General features: G+C 40.9%; 1 protein-coding gene across 6 annotated transcripts in view; it reads left to right on the top strand.

Moving 5' to 3' along the window:
- Positions 1-18,636, top strand: part of RTCA (RNA 3'-terminal phosphate cyclase) — a 37,261-nt gene extending 18,625 nt beyond the window's left edge. For 5 of the 6 annotated variants that reach the window (XM_025872291.2, XM_073896243.1, XM_025872290.2 and 2 more), the window contains 2 exons: positions 1,333-1,437; positions 5,386-5,742. In XM_025872291.2, coding sequence (XP_025728076.1) covers positions 1,333-1,437; positions 5,386-5,487 — 207 coding nt within the window. In that variant the 3' untranslated portion in view covers positions 5,488-5,742. Of the gene's footprint in view, positions 1-1,332; positions 1,438-5,385; positions 5,743-18,401 lie in introns of those variants that run through there. The other variant, XM_073896241.1, reaches the window with a different exon arrangement.
- Positions 18,637-19,667: the final 1,031 nt, after the last annotated feature.

Raw genomic sequence — 19,667 nt, 5'->3', positions numbered from 1 at the left:
TCACCTGGCTACAGCATTTGGCACAATTGATCACGCTTTCCTTCTTGAAATAATTTCCTCACTTGCTTTCTTTTTTTAATTTTTAAATTTTTTAGAGTTTGGGGGTGGGTGCAGAGGGAGAGGGAAAGAGAGACTCTTAAGCAGGCCCCGTGCCCAGGACAGAGCCCTGCATGGGTTGGATCTCACAACCCTGAGATCATGACCTGAACCGAAATCAGGAGTTATATACTTAACCGACTGAGCCACCCAGGCGGCCCCTCTCACTTGCTTTCTGAAACATTATCATCTTTCTTTTTCCCTGGCCCTGTATTCTAGTCTCTTTCCTAGTTTGTTATTACTATTGTTTTCATCTTCTCAACTTCTAAATTTTGGAGAATCCCTAGGCTCAGACTCCTGCGTCTTGTCTTTACCTGTATTCACTCCCTCAGGTGTTTCAAAACCAGTTTCACAGCTTATGTACCATCTGTGTACGAACAACTCCCACATTTATATCACTAGCTCAGGCCTTGCTCCTTAACTCCGAATTCATATCCCGTGTATCTGTCAGCATTTCCACTTGGATGTGTCGTAGACCTCTCAAACTTAACACATCTACTTTCATGGAGAGATGCTGGTGAATGTTTCCAAGGAAGATTTTTTTATGGTCCACTGTCTTGATAGATTTTCTTTTTTTTCTACCACACTTTTCTCTCCTCAATCTCAAACCAGCAATCTCTATTTAGAAATATACTCTTCAGGATTTCTTAACCAGTTTCTTTCTTTTTTTTTTTTTAAGATTTTTTTTTTTAAGATTTTATTATTTTAAGTAATCTCTACACCCAGCATGAGGTTTGAACTCACAACCCCAAATCAAGAGTTGAACGCTCCTCTGACTGGGCCAGCCAGGCGCCCCCCCAAAACTAGTTTCTTAAGACAATTTCCCTTATTTCTAGTCTCTTCCTTCTTACCCTGTATTAGTGTATTTATTTACCTGTTAAAATGTTGTAATGTTAGAGATTGGAAGAAGTTTGTCATATATTCCAGCTTGTAGAGATAGTTGGTCTGATTAAGTATATTAACTTTTAACTCTATATTTTCTTCTTAAACAGTAATTTTAGAAAATCTATGTTGACAACTGTCAACATAGATTTTAAGCATTTCTGTACCATACCACAGACTGTGGGTGACACAGGTTTTCTCTCATCTTTTTAGGACTTCTGGAAACCTAAAGAAGTAGAAATTCTTTTAGCTGTTTTGATTTCTAATAGTATTTTCATGTGGTAAGCAGTAGAATTTTAACTCCAAATATTAGTAAATGTGTGAAATTTTTCTCCTTTGTTCTTTTTTTAATAGCTGATAATTTTCATGGCATTAGCCTGTGGAGTTTCCAGAATAAAAACAGGACCAGTTACACTCCATACACAAACAGCTATACATTTTGCTGAACAACTAGCAAAGGTGAGTATTCCATTAGAAAGAATAACTGATTTTTATTGTAGCCACTTTTGGGTCAGATTGTAATAAACAGAAAACTTAATGGTAATCATAATTGCTATCACTCACCTAGTACTTCCTGTGTGGCAGACATTGAGCTAACTCAGCAATTTACCTGCATCATCTTATTCTGCATAACCATTTTATTATTTATTCATTTAAAGATTTTATTTATTTATTTGAGAGAGAGCATAGGCAAGGGGAGAGGCAGAGGCAGAGGAAGAAGCAGGCTCCCCGCTGAGCAGGGCGCCTGATGAAGGGCTCGATCCCAGGACCCTGAGATCATGACCTGAGCCAAAGGCAGATGCTTAACTGACTAAGCCACCAAGGCACCGCATTTTTATTTGTTTTCAAGGATTCATTTATTTATTAGAGCACAAGAGCTAGGGGGAGGGGCACAGCGAGAGGGAAAGAATCTCAAGCAGACTCCCCTCCCAAGTGTGGAGCCTCACATGGGGCTTGATCCCACGAACCCAAGATCACGACCTGAGCCGAATTCAAGAGTCAGACGCTCAACTGACTGAGCGACCCAGGTGTCCCTCTGCATAACCATTTTATTTTATTTTTTTATTATTATTATTATTTTTTAAAGATTTTATTTATTTACTTGAGAGAGAGAGAGAGCAGGGTCAGAGGGAGAAGCAGACTCCCCGCTGAGCAGGGAGTCCGATGTGGGACTCGATCCCGGGACTCCAGGATCATGACCTGAGCCGAAGGCAGTCGCTTAACCAATTGAGCCACCCAGGCGCCCTGCATAACCATTTTAGATGGCTGTTTATTATTATTCTTCATTTTGCATGTGAGTAAAGTGAGGTGGAAGGATTCAATTAATTGCTCAAGACCATATAGTTTCTTAGTGGCAGAACTGTACTTTGAGCAAACCCAGGAAAGCATACATTAGAGCCCACATGTGGTACTGCCTTACAGAATAAAGATGTTTCGATGAGAACTATGAAATCAAATCATAAGGGATTTATAGTTGGCCATAAACTTGAATATTTATATAACATTTTAAATGTTTCATTTTCTTGTGATTCTGTGGTAGAATGGGATATTTGCTGAAATTTTAATACCAACCCTCTTTTCTAAGACTAGATTTACAGTTTTTAGTGAAATAGGATTTAGTATTGTATAAGCTCATATTTGTACCTTTTCTACAGCATTCTTAATTTAAAAAAGTGACTAACATGTATATTTCATCTGGAACTAATATAATTTCCTTATAGAAAATTTGGGAAAAAAAGCTGCCATAATTCCCTTTTGCCCGTAAAAACACTGTTGACATTTAGGTATTTTCCTCTTTGTATTTTTTTACACTTAATGCATACAGCTCCATTTCTTGCCTTTTTCAGTAATATTGCATAGTTCCATTTTGCTGTAGTCTTTGTAATTTCATAAAGTGATATAAAATTTATAACTCAGAATTTTATGAAGGTGCTGACCTTAAGTATTTTTAAAAATTATAAAAGTAACTCATACTATTTAAAAAAAATAACTACTGTAGAAGTGTACTAAGCACAAAGTCACTGTTGCTCTACTCCCAACAGTTATTTGTCTGATTTTTATTAACATACTTCTTTTTTCTTATTATAGAAAGCATAGGTAAGGGGCACCTGGGTGGCACAGTCACTTAAGTGTCCGACTCTTCGTTTTGGCTCAGGTCATGATCTCATGGTTGTGAGATTGAGCCCCACATCAGGCTCTGCACTCAGCAGAGTCTGCTTGAGATTCTCTTTCCCTCTCCCTGTGTCCCTCCTGCTTGTGCTCTTTCTCTCTCTTTCTAAAATAAATAAATAAATAGTCTTTTAAAAAAAAAGGGGAAAAAAAGCATAGATAAACTTTGGTTCAATTGTAGGAAAAGGCTAATAGGAATTAAAGGCAAATTATATTTGATGTCGAGAAATAGTTAACTGTATTTTTTATTTTTCCATTAATGCTGTATTTGTAATTGTTGTCTTTCTTTGTAGACTATGATCTCCTTGAGAGTTAAGGACCAAGTTGTATTCATTTAGTCTTCCCTTTTATAGTACTTTGCATATAATAGACACTGACATGTTATCTGAAGTGAGTACACAGTGAAAAATGCTGTGACTTGGCATTTATAGCTCTGGTTTCTTTTTTTTTTTTTTAATATTTTATTTATTTATTTGACATAGAGAGAGAGAGAGACAGAGTGAGCACAAGCAGGGGGAGTGGCAGGCAGAGGCAGAGGGAGAAGCAGGCTCCCCACAGAGAAGGGGGAGCCCGATGCGGGACTCAATCCCGGGACTCCGGGATCATGACCTGAGCCGAAGGCAGTGGCTTAACCAACTGAGCCACCCAGGCGCCCAATAGCTCTGGTTTCTTGTTCAGCTTTGTTGTATTTTAACTGAGGGACTTTGGGTGAGCTGCTTTATCTTGCTGTGCCTCAGTGCAGATAACTGATCTGTAAAATCAGACTGGTGCATAGTCCCTTAAGACTCCTTCCAGCTTTAAATTTTTGTAGTTTTCAATATGTTTATATATAGGTTAGAAATGATTTCCTTGACTGCTCCCATGTTTCATGTTTGTATAATGCTTACAATGTTAAAAATATATATACCCATATACAATAATATAAATAATTTGGCTATATAGCTCAGAATTCACCGTTTATTCATTCAACAATAATTTTCAGTATCTACTATGTATCAGTACACTGCCACATAATACTGAAACTGGAATAATTTGTGACTATTACTATTTAACAGGGCCCTAGAATGATGGTTTTCAAATTGTGTTTCATAGAATCCTAAGGTTTTAGGCACACTTGAAATCCCTTTGCTACAAATTTAGTCCACTCAGTTGTTTTGATTTTAATTGTTTTGTTAGAATGAACACAGTAGCTTTTTTTTTTTTTTTTAAAGATTTTATTTATTTGACAGAGACACAGCGAGAGAGGGAACACAGGCAGGGGAAATGGGAGAGGGAGAAGCAGGCTTCCCGCCGAGCAGGGAGCCCGACTTGGGGCTCAGTCCCAGGACTCTGGGATCATGGCCCAAGCTGAAGGCAGACGCTTAACGACTGAGCCACCCAGGCACCCCAACACAGTAGCTTTAAAAAAAAAAAATGTTTCCAGGGGCTCCTGGATGGCTCAGTTGGTTAAGCGGCTGCCTTTGGCTCAGGTCATGATCCCCGGGTCCTGGGATCGAGCCCCACGTCTGGCTCCCTGCTCATTGGAGAGCCTGCTTCTCCCTCTCTCTCTGCCTGCCACTCTGCCTACGTGTGCTTTCTCTCTGTGTGTCAAATGAATAAATAAAATCTTAAAAAAAAAAAAAGTTTCCAGAATACAGTAATAGAGATCCTATATTTCAAAGCCAAACTTGAATTAGTTAACAAGTGAAAAATACAATGTTAAGCCCAATAAAGATGAAGGGCCTCCCCCTACCTTCCTTCTCTGAACCAGATTTTTTTTGAATAGTGTATTTAGGGAATTAAATTGGTAAGAAAAATTTGAGGGAAATTAAAAACTTGATACTTGACAAAATAAGAGAAGTATAAACGCTTCAGTGCCATGTTTTAGAAAAAATTTAGGAAGTGGGTAGTGAAGGTATGTTACAGCTAACAGTTGAGATTTTAAAAATGATAATTGCCTAGCCTGCAAATATCCTGGGGATTTTGATTCAGTGGATATAGAGTGGGGCCCAGGCTATACATTCTGACAGAACTGTACAAGTATTATTTCTGAACAAGAGTCATGGTTCTGGAGCAAAATATTTTATATCCAGGCTACTGAATTTCTCATGGGTCATTTGATCTTTGTGCCTCTAGCTGCTTCAATAAAATAAGTTTGATATTAACTACCTGCCTTTTTAAGTTGGATTTATGGGCTCTCCCTCTGTCCCTCCATCCCTCCTCATATTACTTCTGTACTAAATACTTTTCTGGTTTCAGGCTAAATTCTCTGTGAAGAAATCAGAAGATGAAGAAGATGCATCTAAAGACACTTACATTATTGAGTGCCAAGGAATTGGAATGACAAATCCGTATCTATAGGGTATTTGCCTTTTAAATAATACCTCAATGATGTATTGCACTAATTCATAAATACTAGAAAACAATGAATAAGAATTAACTTATTAAAGACCTGACATAAATATGGAGATGAAGTACAGAGTGTTGTAGATTTGCTGAGAATGCTTCATCAAATTAATCTCACTTTGTCTCCTGAGATAAGGACAATGAAATATATTAAGAGCTGATGGATATGTATGATAGCTGATTTAAATATTAAAGTATTGAAATAGAGTACTCTTTCCACCTGAAGTGTGTTTTTCTTTCTTATATAATAGATTAAGTCAGGGATGTAGATTTGGTCTGTAATTTGGGTCTTGTTCTAATCACTTTACCAAAACCTCATGTAAAGTATGATGAGACAACTTTTTGCCCAAGTACTTGTGTCAACAATAACATTTAATAAGCATTTTCTTATTCGAATTATGTGTACCTTCTTCACAATGGGCACTTGTTTGAATCTGTGGAATGTTTTGAAAGCCAAACAATGAGGATTGCAAAATTTGAACCCTAGTAAATTTGTCCAAATTCAGCCTCGATATGGTTTTGTTTGGCTTTCAAAACATTCAACAGACTCAGAATCTAATTAAAAAATAATTGAGCACCTTTAGAACAGAGTGTGCTTTTCATCACACTTTATCTTATACCTAGTCTGCTTCCACATTTAGATTACTTCCTGGTCCCTGCAGGCAGTTGAGGTTGTGACTCAGATGAAACTGGTTTTATGCTAACTATGCTGTCCTGTAATACACTGAGGAAGTCTTTTAAACTTGGTTCTGTTTTGGACTTTATCCAGGGATGATTAAAACAGTCCAAGATACAGGGGCGCCTGGGTGGCTCAGTCGTTAAGCATCTGCCTTCGGCTCAGGTCATGGTCCCAGGGTCCTGGGATCGAGCCCCACATCGGGCTCCTTGCTCAGTGGGGAGCCTCCTTCTCCCTCTCCCACTCCCCCTGCTTGTGTTCCCTCTCTCGCTGTCTCTCTCCCTCTCTCTGTCAAATAAATAAAATCTTTAAAAAAAAACAAAACAAAACATAGTCCAAGATATAGATCCAGGGGGTGGTATTATAATACATTCAGAAAGTGCTGAATTAGTCTGTATAGAACAGTGTAATGAAAAAAAATTACTCCCATGTATATAATCATGATTATGATACCAGTGATTTTTGTGGCTTTGGACAGTTGGGTTAAATTTGCTCTAAAGATGTGATGATAATATTGCTTGCTATTTATGTTCTGATGAAGTAGATAAATTTTATAAACTCATCTGTATAACAAAGTTTTTGGAGGGATTGTGATAAATTTGATGGGTGTTTAGGGTAACATGATCCTTGCTGCTTCTGGCAGGGTGTGCGGCAGTGTTAAATAGGTAGGCTGGAACACAGAAATTGAGAATTTTGGAGGCGCCTGTTAAGGTTAAGCGACTGCATTCGGCTCAGGTCATGATCCTGGGGTCCTGGGGTCCTGGGATGCTGCTCAGTGGGGAGTCTGCTTCTCCCTCTCCCTCTGCCCCTCCGCTCTGCTCTTGCTTTCTCTTGTGTGTGCACTTGCTCGCTCTCTCTCCAATAAATAAATAAAATCTTATAAAAAATGAAATTGGGAATTTTGTAATGAGAGATTTAAGGTCAGCTGTGTACATGATGACTTTATGATTAATCTTGGCTTTGGTGTGTCACTGTTGTTGAGCCTCATCTCAGGTAAAATGAAGTTGGGACAACTGCAAAGGAATTTTTGCGAAGTCCTAGAAGTGCTTTGAATTTCTATTTATTTTTCCCAAATAAAATTGTATTTCTCTGTTTTTTCCCCCTTATTGTTGGTTTTATTTTTTTTCTTTCATAATCTTAATAATGCTATGACTGTGCATTTTCTTTACTAAGTCTGTTAGAGTTTTGTTGCCAGTTACACTGCCTTTCTAATTTGATTTCTGTTGTCTTAATGGCTTCCTACTTTATTTAGTTATTTGTTTGTTTGTTTATTTAAAGTTTATTTTTTTTTAAAGATTTTATTTATTTATTTAGAGAGAGAATGAGATAGAGAGAGAGCATGAGAGGGGAGAGGACCAGAGGGAGAAGTAGACTCCCCGCCGAGCAGGGAGCCCAACGTGGGACTTGATCCCGGGACTCCAGGATCATGACCTGAGCCGAAGGCAGTTGCTTAACCAACTGAGCCACCCAGGCGCCCCTAAAGTTTATGTTTTTAGTTCTCTCTATACCCAACATGGGGCTCGAACTCACGACCCTGAGATCAAGAGTCAATATGCTCTTCCCAATGAGCCAGCCAGGTGACCCCTTCCTGCTCTTTTTAGATTTACTTTGCTTATATGCTATCATTCACTATCCATTAAGCTCCTACAATGTGCTAGTCATTGTGCTAGGCAGGGCTGGCAGTAATGTTGAGGAAGACAGACTCTTGTCCTTGAGTTGGAAGTTGTATTTCTGTTTTTACTTCTATGTCTAAAAGTCTCTTTCAGATATTTCTTTCTTCCGTTTTTTAAGACCTCTTCATACAAGTAATTCTGTTGATTTGATGCTATATGCACAATAGTCATTAAGAATATTCTTTAAACCAGTAGCCTTCAAATGGGTGTATTTATAACCACTTGAGTTTCACAGAGCCTTCCCATGAAATTCAAGTTTGCAGATGACAGTTTTTAGAGAATTTGTTTCTAAATTTCTCTGCTAAAATATGTACTTCCTCCTAAAATTGAGTTGCCTGCTGTCAAGGTAGGACTTTGTAAGTTCTCCTTTTTAGCTTCTTTCTCACAACTGCCATTTTTCCTCTTTACAAAAGAAAAGTGTATTTTTTATCCATCCTATTTTTACAACAGTGCATTCCCCAGAGTATAAGAAAATCTCCAAGGCACCAAATAAAGGGACAATTTGAAATATTAGTCTCCAGAAACCCTACTCAAACTAAGATATAAACTTGCATCTTATAAAATATATTTGCATGATTTTAAGTAAGGTGAAAGCATCAGTGTTTACTTTCTACAAATCAACCTTACATCTTTAAATAGAACATTTTTCTGATTATTAGGAGAAATATTTTCATTAGCTTTGCCAAAGGTTACTAGAAAGTTTAAATCTGTTTTTTTTTTTTAAACTTTGGGAGGTTATTGCTTAGTAGGAGTTATCAATTACTTCTTTGCTTTCTATTCATTTCTACCATATGGAGTGTGTTTTAGCATCTATATATTTTTAACATTCTGTAAATATGCACATAATTATTAATATATATATTTTAAGCCCCACACTTGTTTGATAACCTGTTTTGCAATTGATTTCCAGTGAGCTCTGCCTCATCTCGGTACCATAGATACATGATCTCATTAAAAAGAGCATCACGGGCGCCTGGGTGGCTCAGTCATTAGGCGTCTGCCTTCAGTTCAGGTCGGGTCCTGGGATCAAGCCCCGCATGGGGCTCCCTGCTCTGTGGGAAGCCTGTTTCTCCCTCCCCCACTCCCCTGCTTGTGTTCCCTCTCTTGCTCTGTCTCTCTCTGTCAAATAAATAAATAAAATCTTAAAATAAAAAAAAACATCAGTCTGGGGTACCTGGCTGGCTCAGTCAGTACAGCATGTGACTCTTGATCTCGAGGTTGTGAGTTCAAGCCTCAAGTTGGACATAGAGCTTTCTTTAAAAAAAAAAAACAAAAACCAAAAAACAACAAAACCAGCATTGGGGAGCCTGAGTGGTTCAGTCAGTTGAGCGTCTGACTCTTGATTTAGGCTCAGGTCATGATCTCAGGGTGGTGAGATTGAGCCCTGAGTCGGGGCTCTGTGCTGAGTGTCAGGCCTGCTCGGGATTCTCTCTTCCTCTCCCTCTGCCCCTCCCTCCTCTCTCTCTCTCTTTTTCTCTCAAATAAATAAATATTTTTTATTTGTTATTACTTTATTGATATATTTGAGAGAGTGAGAGAGAGGAGCGCACGAGCGGGGGGAGGGGGAGAGGGAGAGGGAGAAGCAGGCTCTCCACTGAGCAGGGAGCCTGACGTGGTACTCGATCCCAGGACCCCAGGATCATGACCTGAGCTGAAGGCAAATGCTTAACCGACTGAGCCACCCAGGAGGCCCTAAATAAATCTTAAAATGAAACAAAACAAAAAAACCCCAGCATCAATGTCATTAAGAGATCTACATCCATAAAATTTTACTTTTATATTTAATACTTGAAAACACATTTGTAATGCTCAACTCTGTAGTAATACTAATTGTAATTAATCAAGCTGGGAGAAATTTAAAATGCTTTTAAGAGTCTTGTGTTTACTGAATGTTTTAAAGCAATGCAAATTAACATGCGTATTTTTATTGCAGAGAAATAGGACAAGGTGAACTTTTAAGCATAAAAATATAAAATTATGAGGGAATTGGAATGTATTTCTTCTAATGGGGATAGTGGATATCAAATAGCTATAGCATTTAGAGTCCGGCGGACAAATTTGAGAATGATGGAATAGTTTTATTTGAAAATGGCCATATTTATAAAACAAAATGAGATTCTTTGCTGTAACTATTGAAACTTATGATGAAAAATTTTGATGCCCAGGTAACTGGTAAAAGAGTATTTCTATATCTGTGAGGGTATTTCCAGAAGAGATTAGCATCTGAATTAGTGAATCAGTAAAGCAGAGGGTCCTTCCCAATGTGGTGGGCCTTGTCTAACCCACTAAAGACCTGAATAGAACAACAAGGCAAAGGAAGGTTGAATTCCCTCTCTGTCTAACTGTTGGACCCAGGACATCAATCTTCTGCCCTTAGTCCTCTTAGTTCTTAGGTCTTCTCACCCAGACTGGAATCTACACCATTGGCTCTTTAGCTCTCAGGCCTTTGAACTACACCTTGGCTTTCCTGGGTCCCCAGCCTGCAGATGGCAGATTGTGGGACTTCTCAGCCTCTGTAGATATCTCTCTCTCCCTCCCCCGCCCCCTTGTATGTGTGTGTATAAAATATACCGGTTCTCTTTCTCTGGAGAACCCTGACTAATGCAACTGATGTCGCCAGAGCCTATGAGTTTGAAGGAGGTGTTCTCTTGGGGCTGATGATCAGTTCTCTTAAGAAGGGGTACAGTTTAGCTGGTGATGAGAAGGCAGGAGCATTGCAGGTGGTACTCAGACTCTCAAGGGAGAGGGATGCCCCCAGACAGGTGCCTGCGGCTTGGCGCCGCAGGTGAGGGAGCACAGTGAGGCTAATATTTCTGCTGCCAAGGAGGCACTGCAGAGTATGGGGCAGGGCCAGCTGAGAGAGGCTGGGGGCCGTGGTTTGCTGCTGCTGTTGCTGGAGCGATCCTGATAGAAACTAGAAGGAAGAGTTTTTTTCTCTCGTTTGTCTTCCACGCTCCACCCAGGTTTCTCTTTTGCAGAACCTAATCAGAAGCCAGCAGGCATAGGAGTCTGGAAATTATAATTTACATGTGAAAACAGAGTTGGACAGAGTTTTGAAAGGTGTAGTAGGAACTGAGAGACTGTAAATAGCAAGATCTATGGTTTTGGTCATTCATTACCCATTTACGTGTTTCTGTCTTACAACAACATTGACGTCTTTTTGCTTTTGCCTAGCAAGATACAACCCATCCCTTTTACAGAGTTTTTTCCATCTTCTTCCTCAAAAGAGAGGCCCAAAGTCCCAGCAGTCACCGTAGCCATTTCTGAGTGATGTTATTTTCTATTTTATTGAATCCCATCTGAATATTCTCTAACATATAGAGTAAATTGTAAAGTTAATCACCAAGAAGAGTCCTTATTCAAACTAAAGAGGGATGATGAGGGGGAGGGGAAAGGTAAGTAAATGTATGTCAATACATACATGACAAATAAGGAAGAACATTTTCACAACTGCTGCAGTCCTGTGTGCTCATGTCTGCTATACACTCCGTTCCCTTTACCCTCAATGGGCACTGCAGCCAGTTGGGGCTCTTTTCCTGGTGGAGGTCATCCAAACCCTCCTTTCCAAAGGGTCTAAACCTTTGTGACCTGTCTCATGTGTTGCTGTAGTTTTGCCTTAACTTTTACTACTACTGGATTTGAGAATACTCAGAGTGCCTCAGAGAAGCTCTTGGGCTCCTGACATAGCCCTTGTCTGTGTCCAGGGTTAGAACGGCCACTCAGTTTACCCTTAGTAATTGGGAGCAGTTGCCCCAGCAAAAGCAATGATCCCTCCTTTGTTATTTCCGTGGCATGAAGTCTCATCTTCCAATTCTTTGGCGCCATTGTCATGACCTCTGGCGGAAGCATTTCTCCTTGGGGGGATTAAAACCTCTAACCCAACAACAATCTGGGTTTCCGGGATGGGAAACAAAATTTAGGAGATTGTGATGAACTGTAGTAGAGTGGAGGAGCCACTCACTGCTACCCTGTGGTCCACGTATCCTGGCTGTGGAAGGAAGAGTACCCTGTACGAGGCTCTGGTCCCAAGAATAGCCTACATCCTATAGGATAGGGCTTGAACCTTGCAGAGTATTGTTTCCTAACTGGCACTGTAACTGGATCTTCAGCTCTCCTCCTTCTGAGGGATGTCCTACCTGGCAAGACCAGCACACTCGATGGGCATGACCTTATCAGTATATTCTTTTTAGCTGAGAAGTGAGTTCCCTGATGAGAAGCAATATTGTGTAAAACATCTGTAAGTCTGCAGATAGTCATTATATTTATCTGTTGCTGCATCACAGGTTGTTTCAAAACTTAGCAGTTTAAAACAATGAACATTATTTCATAATTTTTGTTTGTCAAGAATATAGGACCAGCTTAGCTGGGTGGTTCTGGCTCATGGTATCTTATGAGTTTGCAGTCAAGCCAAGCCACTGGGTGGAGCTACAAGTCATCCCAAGACTTGAATGGAGTTAAGTATCCACTTTCAACCTCACTCATGATTGTTGGCAGCTTTCAAACAGGGCTTCAGTTCCTTGCCGTGCCACTTGGGCCTTCCCACAGGACTTCTCACAACGAGGCAGCTTGTTTTCTCTGTGTGAGTGGAGAGAGAGAGGAAGTGAGGGAGAGAAAGCAGGGGAAAGCCCCCAAAATGGAAGCCAGTGTCTTTAGAACCTAATCCCAGAAGTGCTATCCCATCATTTCTGCCATATTCTATTAATGAGAAGCAAGCCACTAGTCCAGCTGATACTGAAGGGGCCAGGATGACTCAAGGGCATGGAAAGTGGGAGGTGGGGATCATTGGAGGCCATTTTAGAGGCTGCCTACAAAAGTCATGCTAGCAGAAACACCGGCCGTTAGGGTTTTGGAATAGATAAATATTTTTTCAGAAACCGCTCTTGGTTTGCTACTGGACCTTGGTAGAGAATGAACTTCTGATCTGGGACATTTGGAAACCATGTAACCTAAGCTTCCCATGAAGAACTGGATGTTTTCTGACCCACCAAGATACAAGGTTGTTTGAAGGCATCAGCAATCCAACATCAAGTGGAGACGGCATTAGTGAGATCAGATGCAGATTGAGGTTAGCTCCTAAGGTAGAAGCTCGTTGCACAAGAGGTGGTTCCATCTCCCGCACACCTACTCCTGCTACGTCACTGCCTCTTTACCAGCCTATGACCTTGCGGGGAGGGAGGCGGCAGTTTCCTGAGGAAGAAAAAGCTCAGGCCTCATTTACAGATAGTTTTGCACGATGTGTTGGCATCACCTTGAAGCAGCATTTCAATCCCATTCTGGAATGGTCCAGCGAGACAGTATTGATGTGAGATCCTCCCAGGGCACAGAACTTGGAGCAATACATTTGGTTGTCCACTCTGACAGTGATTGGCAGTTTGGCTGAAGTGTTGGGAACTCAGAAAACAAAGATTAGGCAGATGGTAATGAAGAAGATAGGGGAAGAGGCATGTGGATGAGACTTTCAGAATGAGCATAAAGTGTGAAAAAAAATGGTGCCCCATGTGAATACAAGACAAGAGAGCATCCACAGAGAGAAGACTTTCAATAACCAGGCGGACAAAATGAACTGGCCTGTGTATGACAGTAAGCCTTTTTTGGCAGTTATCTTAGTGCTTGCTCAGCAGCCACAGTGGTGGGGATGAGGTTATGCGTGGGCTCAGCAGCATGAACTTTCCTTGCCAAGGCTGGGCTGGCTGTTCTCACTGCTGAGTCACTAACCTGCCGATAACAGAAACTGACACTGAGCCCTCTGTACAGCACCTTTCCCCAAGAAAGACCAAAAAAACCACCTCATGGCAGGTTGATCACAATGGAGGCAGCAATTTGTCCTCACTGGAAAGAACTTATTCAGGGTATGGATTTGCCTTCCCTGACCACAATGCTTCTGCATGTGTAACTATGATTATACTGATGGAAGTGTGACGCAATATCGCTCTGACCAAGAAGCTCATTTCTAAGTCATCCTTACGTTAGGAAAAGGCAGCTTTCTTTAAAGAAGGAAAGAAAGAAAAGGAAGAAAAGAAAGAGAAAAACTAGAAGGTAATGTCTCAAAACGTTAAACACTGTCTAATGGGTAATAGGGTAGTGTGTATACATAACTGCTGTTTCAGTTTTTTCCCACTTTCCACGTTATGTATCTGGAATAATACATTGAAATAAATTATAAAGGCCAGTGAAGATAATTTTTAAACTGCATTCCTGAAAGATTGCAGTTTCCTGACTAAGAAAGGATTGGTTGGAGGCTGCTCTATTTTAATCCTGATTTCAGTTCTCCTATTTTCAAACCACCCAGGCCCAGACTGCTGCAGTCTCAGCCGATGATATTTCTCTATAATCTTAGTGATTCTCAAACTTCTGTGAACATCAGCATCTTCAGGGAGACATAAAATGCAAACTCCCAGTCCATCCCTCTGCCCTGGAGATTCTGACTGGGTAATTCTGGGAGGGACCCAGGAAACTGTATATAGCTGACTCTTAACAACTCAGGTTTGAACTGCACAGGTACACTTATACTCAGATATTGTTCCTTTTTTATTTGACAGAGAGAGAGGCAGTGAGAGAGGGAACACAAGCAGGGGGAGTGGGAGAGGGAGAAGCAGGCTTCTTGCAGAGCAGTGAGCCTGATGCAGGTCTTGATCCCAGGACCTTGGGACCACGACCTGAGCCGAAGGCAGACACTTAACGACTGAGCCACCCAGGCACCCCAATACTCAGATATTTTTCAATAAATACAGGACTGTAAATGTATTTTGTTTCCTTCTTCCTTTTTTTAAATTAACATATAATGTATTATTTGTTTCAGGGGTACACATCTGTGATTCATCAGTCTTACACAATTCACAGCGCTCACCATAGCACATACCCTCCCCAATGTCTATCACCCAGCCACCCCATCCCTCCCACCCCCCCACCACTCCAGCAACCCTCAGTTTGTTTCCTGAGATTAAGAATCTCTTATGGTTTGTCTCCCTCTCCTTATTACTTTCTTAATACCATTTTTTCCCCTCTAGCTTACTTTATTAGTAAGAATATAGTATATAATACATATAACATACAAAGTATTTGTTAATTGACTTTCTGTTATCAGTAAGGCTTCTGGTCAACAGTAGGCTATTAGTAGTCAGGTTTTTGGGGAGTCAAAGTTATACATGGATCTTCAACTGCATAGGAGGAAGCCAGTGTCCCTAACCCCATCCCCACCCCTGTTGTTCAAAAGTTAACTGTATTTTTTTAAAGGTTTGATTTTTTAAAATTTATGAGAGAGAGAGAACAAGCAGGGGGAGCGGCAAAGGGAGAGGGAGAAGCAGGCTCCTCGCCAAGCAGGGAGCCCAATGTGGGGGCTTGATCCCAGGACCCTGGGATGATGACCTGAGCCAAAGACAGATGCTTAACCAATTGAGCCATCCAGGAGCCCCAAAATGTTTTTGTTTAAGGATTTTATTTATTTATTCGAGAGAGAGGGTGAGCGGGAGGGAGAGGGAGAGAGAATCTGAAGCTGACTCAGCACAGAGCCAAACGCGGGGCTGATCCCACGATTGCAAGATCATGACCTGAGCCGAAACCAAGAGTCGGATGCTCAACCAACTGAGCCATCCAGGCACCCTAAAAGTTAACTGTATTTTTAAAAGGGCCCCAAATGAGTGATCCTTATTTAGGTGGTCCACATTAATATGGTGTAAAGAACACTGCTTTGGATTTACAGGAGGCTCCAAGGCTGAGGAAAAATCTAGGAAGAATTCAAGTAAGACTGAGGGGAAATACGGGTGCAAGTTGTTATTCTGTTGTCAACAGGATCAGATTCCAGAAACACAACCCAAAACCCTTTTTGCCTTTGGTTAGCATTGATTCAAAATGTAGCACATCACTGCACTCACGTTACCAATCTAGGTATACAGAACAGGTCTCTATCTGCATGAGAAAGGCTACACAACAAAATGGGTGCTGGTATCAGATTGCTCTTCCATGATGGTATCACAGCTCCCTCTAAAACCAGTGGAGACAAACAGATCTGAGTTTGAACACTAGCTTCATCATTATTCGTTGCTGGTTTTAGGTGAAATGACTAAGCCCTCAGAGCCTTGGCTTTTTCATGGGAAAAATATCTTTGAGCTTTTACAGAAGTATGACTTAAGTTGAAATATTTATTCTAGACTTAAGTTCTTTTATAGAATAAAGAAGACTAGAATCTCTGATATTTTCTTCAACTCTAAAATTCTTTGTATGTTTTATTAGGATCCTGTTTCTATTATAAACTAAGTGAAAACATTCAGATGATACTTGCAGAAAACATAAAATCACAACATTGAGGTAAAAGTCATGAGAATAATTCTGTTTCTTTGGGCAAAAAAAAAATTAAAATAACCAGTATATTCCTCAATTGAATAATGACGGATAAGGCAATGATTACTTCAGGTGAAATGAGACTTCATGGTGAAGATGTAAGGTTTCCCAAACTGAAGGCAGTCTTTGGGGCCTGCCCCCCAAGGGCTGCTTATCAGATGAATCCTGTGAATGTCCTCAGTGGACTTCCTGTCAGGGAAAAAGAGTGTCCAGTGATGAGAAACTGGAGTTCTGTCTGAAGTTAGTGGCTCCGAAGTGGGGATGACACTAATGAAGAGTGGATGACACTAAATTCCTAAGGAGCCTTTTGAGTTAAAATAGGGCATGGTGTCTCATCTCACTCCTTCTGTGTCTCAGATTTCCCTTCTTCGCTGTCACCACCAGAGAATACAAAGGGGAAAGGTTTTCCTATCGAAGACCAGGAGCCTGGAATCCTGCCTTTTTCCACTTTCCCTTACTTTTCTGGCACCCGCCTTGTCCACTCCAACACACATTGTTTAGGTTTATGTAGACAACTGACGTATATTGCATAGTGGGGATTCTGAGGCACAAACACTCCATAGTTGAGGTTTTTTCTCGAGTGCACTTCATATCATTCAGTTGGCTTTGTATAGTTATTAAATCTCCCAGTTATGCATGCTCGCCAAACAGACTTGCAGATTTAAAGTATTAAGCAGAGTCTTTGGCTTTCCACTTGGCTAAGGGACCCCACCCTTGGGAGTATAGTTATTCTGATGGCCCTTTTGCCCTTTCCATACCACGGGCCTTTCTGTTTTGTGGAGGACTTCTCACTCTGAGAGGTAGCAGATAGATGGCATCATTGAGTTAAGGAGAAACCGAGAGTAAGTAAACCAGGTTCAAGAAAAGGCCAGGAATGAAGCGCAATAGAAAATGGCAGGCTTCTCTCCAATCACATAGTGGGAAAAAGTTTGTGAGAGTCAGGGGTCATGGAGCAGTTACAGGTTAAGCCAGGAGAGCACTCAGGAAACCACACAGACAAGAAGACCTGGACACAGAGCTGAAGTCTACCGCAGAAAGGGAGCACCATATAGTGTTTTCTTTTTGTTATCTCATGGAATTCTTATTGAATGAGGGACCCAGTTGACATACTTTCCCAGGCAGGCTGATCCAATGCAAGGCTGAAAAACTTACCTTGCCTCCTCTGAAAGAATTGATTGCATCCTGTTTGTGGTCCAGATCTGTACCATTATTAATTCTAATAATGTGTCTGTAGATTCTCTTGTGTCTTCTATTTGGGCAGTCATATTGTCTGTGAGTAGTGAAAATGTCTTCTTCCTAATCCTTTTTACCATTATGTTTTAAGCAATTATCTGTTAAAAAGGAGGATTAGCATGAAGGAATCTGGCTATAATATGAATAATAAAGAATTCAAGACTTCTGTTATAAGGCTCCATCAATGTAGACAACTTTTTTTAATTAACTTTTATTTTTTAAAAAGATTTTATTTATTTATTTGTCAGAGAGAGAGAGAGCACAAGCAGGGGGAGCGGCAGGCAGAGGGAGAAGCGGGCTCCCCGCTGAGCAAGGAGCCCAATGTGGGACTCGATCCCAGGACCCTGGGATCATGACCTGAGTCAAAGGCAGACAGTTAACTGACTGAGCCACCCAGGTGTCCCAACAACTGTTTTCTTTGCTCACTTCTACCAAGATGGAGATCCTGAATGGTCATGAACTTGTAGCCTAAGAGGTTCTTTAATAATTAAGATTCTCAAAGACTATAAGTTCTGATTCTGTGAAGTCTCTTTGATGTTATTAAGGCAAGCTAACAGCAGGAATGACAAACAAATTTCCCATAAAAGAGAAGCAGTCTTTCTTTCTTCTTTCTTTCCTTCCTTCTTTCTTTCTCTTTCTTTCTTTCTTTCTTTCTTTCTTTCTTTCTTTCTTTTTCTTTCATTTATTTTTAGAGAGAGAGAGTGCGTGCATGCAGGGGGTGGAGGCAGGGGCAGAGGGAGAGGGAGATAGAGAATCTCAAGCAGACTCTGCACTGAGCTCAGAGTCCAACCTGGGTTCAATCTCACGACCCTGACATCATGACCTAAGCTGAAATCAAGAGTTGGACATTTAACCGACTGAACCACCCAGGTGCCCCAAAAGCCTTTATAAATAGGGACCAAACTCTTAAAGATATGGTTTATTGATCTTTCCATTTTCTTTATCCCCAGGTGACTGCTGAATCAGAGCATAAGCCTCTAGCCCTACCTAGACTAAGTGGATATTTTGACATATTAAATGTATCTTCTTGGGGCGCCTGGGTGGCTCAGTCGTTAGGCATCTGCCTTCAGCTCAGCTCATGATCCCAGGGTCCTGGGATTGAACCTTGCATTGGGCTCCCTGCTCCGCAGAAAGCCTGCTTCTCCGTCTCCCATTCCCTCTGATTGTGTTCCCTCTCTTGTTGTCTCTCTCTATCAAATAAATAAAATCTTTAAAAAAAAATGTATCTTCTCCGCAGCAAGCAGGACTCCATTTCTGTATTGTACCAATGAAGGGGCTGCCTATGTTGGACAGGAAGAGGGAGGGGAAGAGAATCAGGGGAGCAAGCTGGGACCGGCAGGGGAAGAGTAGCTGGAAACAACTCTGAGTTGTGGTAAGGATGGAGAGAAAGTAAACAGTGAGGATGCTGACTTTTCCATAAAACATTAAATTTGGGGAAAACAGGAAAGTATAAAAAAATACAAAAATAAAGTCATCCATGGTTCAACCACCACCGAGACTTAGATTTGTATGGGAGTATTAAAGTAGAGATGGATAAGTAAGCATTTTTTAAAATAAAATTAGAATCATAGTCAATATAGTTGTGTCTAACTCCCTAACTCCTCCTCCCCCAACCCCGTTTGTAAACCTTGAACATGTCCTCAGGGAAGTATACATTCCTTAAAAATGTTGTATTCAAATCCAGTAATCCAGAATGGAAGCAGAGTTCACCAAGCCCAGACCAATGTGACATCTAGGCCACGGAAGAGTCTAATTCCCTCGTGGTAAGCAGGACTAGAAAAGATACCAGAGTAGCAGGGATGAAGGCTGTCTTGTTCTTCAGTGGACGCGGAGTCTTCCCAGGCCCCACCCCAAGATGCTGTGAGAAACTGGAGCCACTCCTTGAAAGGAGACTCTGTGCCTTTGTCTGTCTGTGCTCTGGGTTTACTCTTCCCTGAATGGAAGTCCTAGACCTGAGACAAAGACACAGCTTTTCAGGTAAGGAAAGAGAAAACAAGGAATATGATAAAAGAGGAAAAGAATAAGGTGATGTTGAAGGAAAAGAGAAGTAAGGAAAGAACCAACGTAGAGGAGGCGGTGAAGCCTGCCCTGTATACTTTTTGCTTCTTGTTTGCTATAAGAGAAGCAAGTGTCAATGAGAAGAATCTTGATAGCCACTGGAAAACTGGGTGGTTTTGCTTGTTCTGACTTTGTTACAGAGTCTCCCCTAGAAACTT

This window comes from Callorhinus ursinus, unplaced genomic scaffold, assembly GCF_003265705.2.
Source record: "Callorhinus ursinus isolate GAN/ISIS: 27379988/994484 unplaced genomic scaffold, GSC_fseal_2.0 scaffold9, whole genome shotgun sequence".
Lineage (NCBI taxonomy): Eukaryota > Metazoa > Chordata > Mammalia > Carnivora > Otariidae > Callorhinus > Callorhinus ursinus.
Note: the sequence above shows the minus strand (reverse complement) of the source record. Positions and strands in the feature narration are given on the sequence as shown.